This window comes from Melospiza georgiana, chromosome 2 (genome assembly GCF_028018845.1).
Source record: "Melospiza georgiana isolate bMelGeo1 chromosome 2, bMelGeo1.pri, whole genome shotgun sequence".
Classification (NCBI taxonomy): domain Eukaryota; kingdom Metazoa; phylum Chordata; class Aves; order Passeriformes; family Passerellidae; genus Melospiza; species Melospiza georgiana.
Genome location: NC_080431.1, coordinates 78,773,208 through 78,784,253, shown reverse-complemented (window position 1 = coordinate 78,784,253; position 11,046 = coordinate 78,773,208). Strand labels below are relative to the sequence as shown.

At 45.7% G+C, this 11,046-nt stretch overlaps 1 protein-coding gene across 6 annotated transcripts in view; it reads left to right on the top strand.

Annotated features, from left to right (window-relative positions):
• Nucleotides 1-11,046, top strand: part of TCAF2 (TRPM8 channel associated factor 2) — a 30,763-nt gene that overhangs the window by 489 nt on the left and 19,228 nt on the right. For 3 of the 6 annotated variants that reach the window (XR_009114194.1, XM_058019320.1, XM_058019321.1), the window contains exons 2-4: nt 53-204; nt 8,039-8,158; nt 8,966-9,599. Coding sequence is in view for 5 of the 6 variants with exons in the window: in XM_058019320.1 (XP_057875303.1) it covers nt 8,983-9,599 (617 nt within the window). In the remaining variant the exon portion in view is untranslated. The remainder of the gene's footprint in view (nt 1-52; nt 205-8,038; nt 8,159-8,965; nt 9,600-11,046) is intronic. The other 3 variants (XM_058019322.1, XM_058019323.1, XM_058019324.1) reach the window with 3 other exon arrangements.

Sequence of the window (11,046 nt, the reverse complement as noted above, 5' to 3'; positions counted from 1 at the left end):
TTGGCAACCCTGTGCAGATGCATGGCTTATATTCTTTTTGCCCACCACGCAGTACTAGGTGGTCCCCGGAAAGGTAGTATCTTTGGGCACAGAAACACCGAGCCGACAGCGACCGTGCATCCCGGGGAGCTCGGGCATCCCTTGATTGGGGTCCCATTAGGAGCCGTGTGTTTGAAAGCCATTTGTTACCCAGGACCAGGAGAGGTAAGGACATGCTTAGGACACAGAGTGTAAGCTCTGTGGCTTGCCTGTCTATATCTATCCAGATAAAATAGCACCGATTTGCGCGTCAGCCTGCTGTTGGAGTATTTAGGGATGCATAAATAGAAATAGGTGCCCCCTCTTAATATGAAGAACATTAGTACAAATATACAGGAATTAGCAGACCAGTCTAATTCTGGGTTACTCAGCATCTGTACATCCCTCCCGGATGGTATGATACATTCGGCCAAATTATTTGCAAAATCCAGTTTTCAAAATCGGACTAGAATCGTATCCATCACCTTCGCCATAAATAAGGAAAGCAAAAGTGTTAAATGGGCTCAGCCTTCCACTGCAAGCCTTGAACACCCGCCCCCTGGCCGCGCAGCTGCAGCATTGCCCACTCCTCGCATAGGGCGGCACCTTTCCCGGCTGTTCTTGAACTTTCCTTCCCGCCCGCTCCCTCGGCTTTCCCGGTGGGTGCTGGGCGGGGGGCTGGCACGGCTCGGCTCAGCTCAGCTCAGTGCAGCTCAGCTCAGCTCAGTGCAGCTCCGCCCGCCGCTCCCGGGCAGCGGGAGCCGTGCGGAGCCGCCGCCTCTGCTGCGCCCGCCGCGCTTGGTGCTCGTTGTGCAGCGTGATGCTTGAGCCACCTTGAGCCTGTGCATGCTCGCTGTGATGCTTGAGCTTCCTTGAGCTTTTGTTAAAGCGGTGACTGAAGGGGAAAGGAGGCTCGGAGGCGGGCGCGCAGTGTCCCCGAGCTGCCTTTCCAAGCCGCAGTGCCGTCCCCAGGCGCTTGCCGTGCAAATCCCTGGAGTGGGAGCTTGCTCTGTGAGGAGGGTACAGGCTGCGTCTGACCTGAGCGGGGCTGCTCTGTGCCAACGTAAAGCTGCGTCTGTGCCTGGTACACGGCAACTCCAGCACCCTGAGGTGGGCTCTGCTGGTTCCAAAGAAAAGGAGTAGCAAAAGAGACTAAAAGAACCTGTAGTTACTCTGGCAGCTGAGCGTAAACTGCAAAATCTACAGGTTTCCCCTGAGAAAGAACATGCTTTTCAACCCCTCACAAACATACACTTTAGTTGACTTTCAATCTGCGTAAGAAGGGAGAAGGCAGAGGAGGAGAGGATTGTGGTTTCTGCGTGCATTTGGTCTAGAAATTTCTAGCTGCTCACAATTTGCAATTTAACATGGATGAGTTATTTGATTGCAGTTTAGATCTGTAGGAGGTACAAAGCTGGTTCTGTGCATAGACTCTGGACCTTGATACACTGAGGAACACGGAGAGAAGGATCTAAGTTGGTTCTAGTCCAGCAGGTCTAGCAGGTCTTGTTGCAGGAGGCACAGCAAAAACACAGGAGATAATTCTTCCTCTAATGAGTCTGTAGGGTGCTAAATTTACAATCTCCAGTCAGCATTAGCACACAAGTTCTCCTACGCTCTCAATCCATCTGACATATTTTTTTCATCTACTTCTAATAATAAACCAGCTATGTGTTGGTTTAAAATAAATCTTTGCAGGTCATTCTGTCTTACGCCTGGCAATGAAGTTTCTGTTTGGTACTGGTACTTTTTCAGCTGCATGTTTTCTACTTCATAATCCAGCATTTGGAAATTGCAGTATGTGTAATTGGTGCCAAATTATCTACAACTGCCAAACATGCTAGGACCAAGTTTGATAAAGTGATAAGCAGTAGAAAGGAAAGGAGATCTTTTAGTGGAGATCATTTACAGATGTTATACAGCTCATATTTCCAGCCATCCCCTAGTTTTCAACATAGCAGTGCAAGCCCTTACATAAGTAATTTAAACCAAGTACTGCAAGTTATGTTCCTTAGTAACTTTCCAAAGACTGTTTAGATACTGTTTGAGGGCCTCCCTGACAGGCTGTGTGTGGAGGGCTTTATGGAAAAGGGGACAGAGACAGCAGCAAAACAACAGTGGGATGATGTCAATGCCATAATGCTTCCAGTAGGGTGTACATGGAGGGAAGGCACGTCAGATCAGTCTCTTGTCAAGCCTCTTCTAATTGCTTGCTTATAGTACCACAGCATTGTAAAGGCAGCTCATGTCAGGCCTGCTCTCAGAAGACACAAAGGAAAGATTTCAGAACTTGATGGGTACGCTCAGGTGAAGGGAAAGTGAAAATTTTGGCTATAGCTTTCAGGCAGAGCGGAAGACAAGTGAGATGATTGCCTAAGGCATCTGAGAACATTCCAAGCAGTAAAGTGTCCTGAAAAAACAACAAATTCCAGCAAGAGTCTGGAACAACCTCCCAGGACATGAAGCCAACCTAAAGCTGGTCAGCAACATGCTAGATTTAGGAATAGGTTTATGTAAAGACTTGCTGAAGGTAACAAGGCTTGGACTTAAAACATAGAAGATGCCGTAGGGCACCACAGCTCAGACATAGCTTTATCAACAGGTCCTGCACAGGCAAGGGTGGGCCTCAAGGTGGCCTAAAGCCCATCGGGAAGGGAGGACCTGTCACGGGGTTGGCTTCCCAGGGGTGCCATGGCTGGAGTCACTGCGCTGTGTGGGTTGATCAAAGCCCCACCATGACACGCTGTGGCCTGCAAGTTCACTTGCCCAGCTCTGTTGATGATGCTGGCATGGCAGACTCCTGGAACCGGGAAAAGAAGTGAGGAATGCGTGTCTGTTCAAGCTCCAAGATGACATTTCGAGATAACGGCAAACACAGTAACCAAAAAAGGAATGACCCTATTACTTTGTGATTGGAACAGGAACTGAAACCACACCCATGAAGAGCGCTGGGTTCATGCTTGATCGGCTTGAAGGGGCTGAGCGCAGGGTGTAAGAAAGGAATAAAGGCAGAAGCCACACACTCTGTGTTGACTGGCACTGGCCACCAGCTGGCAGGTGGACAGACAGCCAGACATCAGCAGGGACACCCTGATGCCACCTGCCAGGGAACACAAAATCCAGCCCAGCATGGCTTGAGTGTGGTGAAGACCTTCCTGGGGAAGCTAGTATGGATAAGATAGCTCATACGCCATGGGCAAAAGCAATAATTTGTGCACCCATGTTATTTGAAGGAAGGCTTTAAAACATTGATTGATTGTTACAAAGGATTAAGTAAACTTGTTCTTTTTTTTTTTTTTTTTTATTGGCATACATTTCTTCAGAGGGATTGTTTGGTTGCTGTCGAAATCCAAGGAAACCCCAGATGCTCATCAGTTGGTGTGTCACACTTATACTGAGCTGGAAAAGAATGTGACTTAATAGATCAGGGTCAGCTTTAATTATTTCTGCTTGCTGCATTATAAAAAATAGTGGTGATAAGGAGGAAGCAATGCTCAGTTTATGGAATTGCACATTTTTTTGTTGCAATAAGCAGTGCTGCCATTGAAGTCCACAATAGAGCACAAATCTTCATCAGTCTGACCCTACACTTGAATTTTGTGTGACATGTCAGTGATAGATTATTAAGCTGCCCATCACCTGAGTTATGCCCTGCCTGTTCCTCAGTCTCAGCTTCACTGAGCTGTCCCAGTATCCCTGCTTTCCCTTGCTCTCCAACAGGATGTAGCGCATCAAGTTCCGTGCCATCCTTTTGGTTTGGGAGGGCTAAAGTTGTTGTTTTTCCATGTTCATGACCGCGTCACTGCAGACTGCAGTGGATTGACACGGCCCGCACACAAAGACCATCAGACCTCTCTCTTTTCTGCTCCTTCTCAACTGAAAGGGGTGGTGTTCACTCATCCCCTGCTTTACAACCGAGCTACATTTACAGGGGAGGGATCTGAGCTGTTACACAGCAGGCATGCAAATGAGACTCAACCCTTCCAGCGCCAGGCTGGAAAGGGCTCTGTGTCTGCGTTTCCCAGGGATTTCTGCACTGCTCGGCTCCCTGTTCACAAACAGATGTCAATGCTTTTCTAAAATTACAGACTGTAGGACTTACAACTAGGCAAGGTGTCATTTTTAAAAAATTGTTCTCTAGTAAGGTTATTTCTTCTATGCTTCTGTACCTTGATTTCTATTATTTGGTGATTTCATGTATGTGATATATGCTGTCCTTTTTAGATGCCAGGTAAATATTTTCAAAAAGACTAAACAGCACTTGTTTGTATAGGCATTTCTTCTGATTCAGTGTATTCCTGTCTTCACCAATTATAGCTCATTAGCTGACTTCCAACTCACAGAAATTTAGTAGAATGAATTATAATTAATATGTTATATACCTTTCCAAATGCACTGATCATGTTTAATCAGTTGGTTTCCTTTTGTTCTTTCCTTGCCTTGAAAGTACTTAAGATTACTGGACAAATGTATGTTTAGACATTCAGATTTTCTATTTCTTTGCATCTCATTAGCCAGTGAGTGTACCCTAACACTGGTGTGCATAGTAACACCACCAGAAAGGATGGGCAATTCATGTTGTTTTTTTCCTCAAACCACTGCAACATTTTACTAGGCTTGGAAATTGTAATGTTTTATAATCTATTGCTCTGAAGTGCCACATGAAAATAATACCAATAACACATGGTAGTTGCCTAATTGATTCTGCAGCATTTTTACTAAAAAAATATATTTTTTTAGACTTCATCAATTTTCAGTATGTTTCCTAATAATTCTTAGGCCTGTCATTGTTAAAAATAAATACCTGCAGTAGCTTCCTTTGGTGATTGCTATCTTGATCTAATTTTAGAGTTCTCCTTAATTTGCAACCTAATCTACTTTTTCTTCGTCTCTCCTTCCTTTAGACGTATTTAACTTTGTTTTTTCTACTTTTATTATGTAACTCTAGAAAGGTTTTCTTAATGTATTTTTTCCTAATTTTGTGTTTCCCATGCAAGTTTTCTTGCTTGGCTTCCTCCCACTTCCCCATCCCTTTTCTCTGGCTGTGTCAGAAGAAGGTCAGATTGGATGTTTGGACTGTTACAGTGTCTCATTACTGTTACCATAAAAAATTTCTTCCTTATAGCCAAATCTGGGAAATCCAAATCTACCCTCTTTCAGTTTAAAACCTTGTTGCTGATGAACAGATAATGAAAATAAGTATTTTTGTGTCTTCAGCAAATGCTGAACATCATAATTCCTCTCCTTGAACAATTTGTTGATAAAGATGAGAAGAAGCAAGAGTCCACCAATTCCTTACTGCTTACAGACTTTGCAGTATTGCTGATTCTTAGTTACTGTGCAGACAGCTAGATTGCAAATCTGAAAGAGAGGAAAGACTGGAAAACACATGGGCTCACCCTAATGAGGAAGAACAGCCAAATCCCTAGAAATGGAGTGTCCCACTTGCTTAGGCTTACCTGTGTTGTTAACAGGAGAGACATCTCAGTGCCTGTCTTGCCTCTTTTGTCCTATACTTCACAGATAGTGCACAATCCCATAATTTTTACTCATGGAAGTCCTCCCGTATTTTGTGGGGACCTTGAAGACTTGCGCAAAAGTGACTGACCACTTAACACACAAAATATATTCCCATATTCACCCTCAGAACTTGCCTAGGTCCTCTGTCTCACAGATACTCTTCCTGAGTGGACCAAGGGATATTCCTTCCTTTGAATCATATCTCTTTTGCCTGTGTGTGGTGGCTTTTGGACAGCAGATGATGGAATCCTAAGTTTGCATTTAATGAAATCCCATTAACTTCCCATCACATTTTTGTCCCTTTTCCAGAGACAGAAAAAAGACTGGGATAGATTTAGTCCTCTGGCAGGGTTTATAAATGTTTGCTTCAATACCTACTCTCACAGTATTCTCAGCTCTGCAGGGAGGAGGATCTCTCTGGAGGTGAGAGGTGGAAGGTGCAGGAGGGAAGACAAGGAATTCAGAATCTGTCTTGAGACACTGTCATGGAGAATTTTTGCTTCCACATTAGGAGGGGACACAGCTAGGAGCCAAGATCTTCCTTCAGTATGGACCCAGGTCTCATGGTTGTTTCCTCCTAATTGATGTGAGAGACAGCCAGCTCAGTCTTCTGCAGCTTCCTTCAATTCTTGTTAGACATGTATGTTCTCTGTTCCTGCTGAGTTTTCTCCCTCCTCTCTCTAGATAGAGGAGATCATCTGTAGTTGTGTCTGCTCAGGATCTAATATGTGCACTTCTTCCCTCCACTCTGAAATGCTTCACACAATTTAAATGGAAAAATTGTGATTACATAGGAATTGGGAATTCTGTTATATGGTCTCAATTGCTTTCAGTCAAGAGAATTAACATCCTTTCCAAAACAGCCACTCCTTGTTCTGGGTAAATGCCAGGGACCAGGAGTGTTCCTAGGTTGAGAGCGTAGGATGTTAGCTTTCAGATCCTGTGATAAGAAAGGTGGGGACTAAGAAGTTTGCTGATCTTATATCAAACCTAGTCCTGTGGTTTGTCCCCATGTAGAATAACTGAGGGACAATCCCAAGCACAAGTGCAGCCTGGATGGAGAATTAATTGAGAGCAGCCCTGCCAAGGAGGACTTGAGGGTGTTGGTTTGACCAGGAGTCCATGACCTAGCAATGTACATTCACAGCCTAGAAAACCAACCGTGCCCTGGGCTGCATCCAGAGCAGCATGAACAGCAGGGCAAGGGAGGGAATTCTGCCCCTCTGCTCTTGTGAGATCCTACCTGGGGTGATGCATCCAGCTCTGGGGTTCCTAGTAGAAGGAAAACACAGACCTCTTGGAACAAGTCCAGAGGAGGCCACCGAGATGATCAGAGGGCTGGAGCACCTCTCCTATGGGGACAGGCTGAGAGAGTTGGAGTTGTTCAGACTGGAGAAGGCTCCAGGAGCATCTTAGAGCCCCTTCCAGCACCTAAAAGGGGCTACAAGAGAGCTAGAGAGGGACTTTTTACAAGGGCATGCAGTGACAGGACAAGGGGGAAGGCCTTGAAAAAGGGCAGGTTTAGATTAGACATTAGGAAGAAATTCTCTACCGAGGATGGTAGGACACTGGCACAGGTTGCCCAGAGAAGCTGTGGATGCCCCATGCCTGGAAGTTCAATGCCAGATTGAATGTGGCTTTGAGCATCTGGTCTAGTGAAAAGTGTCCCTGCCCATGGCAAAAGGTTTGAAACTAGATGTTCTTTTAAGTCCTTTTCCAACCCAAACCATTCAGTAGTTGTGATTCTATAGCTTCATATGAGTTGCTGAAACTATCCAACCACTTTTCCTCTCCCTTGCACCATGGTCAGTGTGTCAGTATAGGTACTTTAGTATCAAATCCACAGAAATCACCAAAACACCCCTCAGTATTTTGCAAGGCTGCGTTACTGCTTTGCTGCATGCTTTGTAGTAAAATACCCTAAAGCACTTAGACCTTGTATTTGCCTTTACATGTAGGGCTTCTTCAAACCCAGCAACAAAAAGCTGAGATTCAGACTAAGGTAGCAATCAAGCACTTTGTTACTGGGCATTGTGGTTTTTATCCCCATGTTAATCCCATGTTAAATTGACTCATGAATCAGCTTTGACTCATGAATCATATGCAAGACAATAGAGGAGTCCTATGATAATTTTGGTGAAAAACAGCACTTCCAGGCATGACCACAGAGGATAAGTGATACTGTCATTCCAGATCAGGTTGCTGTTTCTAAGCACCCTGGGGCTTCTGACAAATCCAGATCAAGGATGCAGCTTCTCCAGGACTTGCCATTTTCCTGTGTTTGGATGACAAGGGTTTGCTTTCAGGGTAGCCAAATGTGAAGTGTGTGTGAAGCCTGGTGTTGGCAAGGGGTGCTGCCAGGGAAAGGTCCACGCCCCTTCAGACAGCTCCTTCCCTTGCTGTAGGTGTTGTGCTCAGTCACTCTTCTGAATCCTGAATGACACAAGCTGGGTGGGACTGGGTCAGAGTCTCATACCTCAAAGCCTTCCTGTTTGCACAGCCACAGCTGCCCCAGATCAGCAGAAGACAACTTCAGGACAAAGCTGAGCCAAACTTTGAAACCGGGGGAGCCTTAACGGAGCAGTTTCACTCACAGACCTCAAAGGGCTTGGCAATTGAGGTCAGTACACTCTCCTTACTTCACAGGTGGGAAAACAGATGAAACAAAGCTATGGGAAAGAGAAGTTATTTTATTGAGATTTAAAACAGTTTGGATCAGGGAACTAGGTCATTAATCTCCTGTGCCCAGACATGCTCTCATGGGTACTATGTGCTTTAAACTGACAGTTATTGCAGTGAAGCTGGTCATCTCCAGCATTTTTGCTGACTTTCCTCTCCCTCACAGCACCTCCTAATACTAAGCACAGGCTTATAGTGCTAAAATGGAGGTAGAAAAGTACAACATGTTGCAGCAGCAGCATGTAGCTCTGTACCTATCCAGTTAGGAGCTAAAATGTGAATGGCATGTTTGAATTATATTGTGCATTGTGTTGATAACAGCTTTTTCATTTTCTGGCTGTTCCTGTGTAAACCACCTCTACCATACAAGTTCCTAGTAGACTTCCTGGAGCTTCTGGCACTCTCTCTCTTCAAATAAATTGTTAATGGGACAGTGAATACCTTTATTTCCCTGTTTTCGTCCCTGGTGCATAGCAGAATTTGTTGAAACAGTCATTTTGTCTCCCTAATCATGGTATACTTGTACTTCTATTTAAATATGTAAATAGTGTGATAACAAAGCTAAAACAAGCAAAAAACCAAACAAAATGACAAACAAACTAAATCCCCAAAAAAGTTGTATTCACAAATCTGACTCCTCTTTGTTTGAAGTTCCTGCTAGCTGACAAAAAAATTGCTCCGGGGGTTGTTACAGCTGTTCCTTATTTCTGAACTTCACTGTAATGGAGGTTGTTCTTCTCTCCACCAGACAGGAGTGTCCTGGAGATGAAACCCTGTGCCACCTACGAGCAGTTAGTGGATGGTGTCGGGCCGTGGGACTTCACTGGAGGTTTTGTTCCCTGTGAGCTGCTCCTTGTTGGAGAGGACGCCTTCCCTGTGCTCCTGAGCGCCAAGAAGCAGGTCCTGATTGCGGTCTCACAGTATGGCAAGGGCCGGATGGTGGTTGTTTCCCATGAAGGAATCCTGAAGAGCCCCAAGTTCTCCCAGTTCCTCAGGAATGCCATGGGGTGGCTCAAGCCTTGCCCGGAGGCCGTGGTTGGGGTTCATCCTCAGCTGGATTCCCTGTCCCAGGTGCTGCTCGAGGCTGGCACCCGAGTGCAGGTGGAGGCAAAGCCCAGCCCGTCCATGGGGGTGTTCTGTATGGATGCCTATGACAGCTCCCAGGCCAGAGGCATCGTGGACTTTGTCAAAGGGGGTGGAGGGCTGCTTGTTGGAGGCCAAGCCTGGTACTGGGCGAGTCAACACGGCAAGGAGAAGGTGCTGTTCGAATTCCCTGGGAACCAGGTGACCAGCGTGGCTGGCGTGTACTTCACAGGAAACACCGTGGAAAAAGGCGTCTTCAAAGTGGCCAAGAAGATTCCCAAGATCCCATTAGTTGTCCCGTGAGTATCTGAGTTGCCCTCTCTTTAAAGCAGCAGTTAGGTTATGTGGGTGAGTTTGTAGAAGATTTGGGAGGTGAGAGGTGAGGGTGATGGTAAATGCTGGTTCTTTAATAACCAGCATGGAATTGTTGCCTTTCATTTAAAGAGGACCATTCTTTGCAATTGGAAAGAATGCTGTCTTCAACTGCTTCCAGGGCAGCAGGACCAGGCCCAGAGAATCCATGCTCAGAGAAGGAAATGAGAGGAGGCATCTTTTAGAACAGCCTGCTTGATCAAGTGTACCTGAGTAAAATGCAGCAAAACAGGGACAGGAGAAGGAACTCTTCTCCCTCTCCCCACACATCCCTACATTCAGGGCAACTTTCCCACAGCTGTAAACCATGCTGGAGATGAAGCAGCAGGACAGCTCTCTGGGCCAGGCTCTGGCTGACATCTGCCAAACCTGTTTAGCCTGTTCCTTGCAGGAATTTGCTTCTGCAGGTAAGCCCCTGGAGCTGGCCAGAGCTGAGGCTGGGTGCCGCCTCCCTTCTCAGCTTCTGAAACAGGCTGTGGGCAAGAAATCTCAGTTTGGCTCTTTGGGTTCTGGATTATCAGATGTAAAACTCAGGGCTCATATTGCACAACTGACCAGGCATTGGAGACCTGGATGTTGCCCTGCTCTCTTCCTCCCCTTGCCAGTGGCTGTGCCAGGCTCTTTCTCGTGCCGCTTTCTGCTAAGTTACATAAGGCACAGCAGGTTCTCCAAGGAGCATTAGTGCTGCTGCACTTCCTCTGTGTGGCAGCTTCATTTCACTGTAGTGACAGCCACAGCAATTACAGTAAAACTACCTGCAAGTCTTTCCTTCACAGCCTTTTCCTTGTGGATGTAGAATGCTAAATGTCTAATATTTTCAAACAATTAATGGGATCTGATACTTTCTGTTGTTTTCTGGTAAAGGTAGTAGAGAGCTCTGCTGTTTAATTCCGTGAAATGCTTAGGGCGCAGCTAACAAATCAGGTTTCTTAATTAAAATTTGCTGCTTGCTTCATGTTACCACCTGCACTGCAAAAGCACATTCCCACTGCTTCATGCACAAGGCATGGAAGAGGGAAAGGGGTGGAGATTGCAGGAGAAAAATTACATACAATTAACAAGACTTCAAATGGTAACTAAGGGTGAATTACACCTTGTTGAGGTTGTTTTTGTGGGGGTTTTGTTTGAATCTAGAGCCACGGAGAAATTTTGATCTCCAATTTCTGTGTAACGCAACAGCTCTGTACATCTGGGTCTTGCCAGATTTGTGTGCAGAGAATCAGGCTTCAGTCTGAGACAAGAGCTGTGCCATATGTCTGGACACATGCTCTGTGTGACAAAGGGTCTCAGTAAAGTAATAACCAAAGAAGAGCTGCAGATTTAATTCCTGTCCTACGGGCATGAGGAAGGGCAGCATCATTTATTCTCACTGAG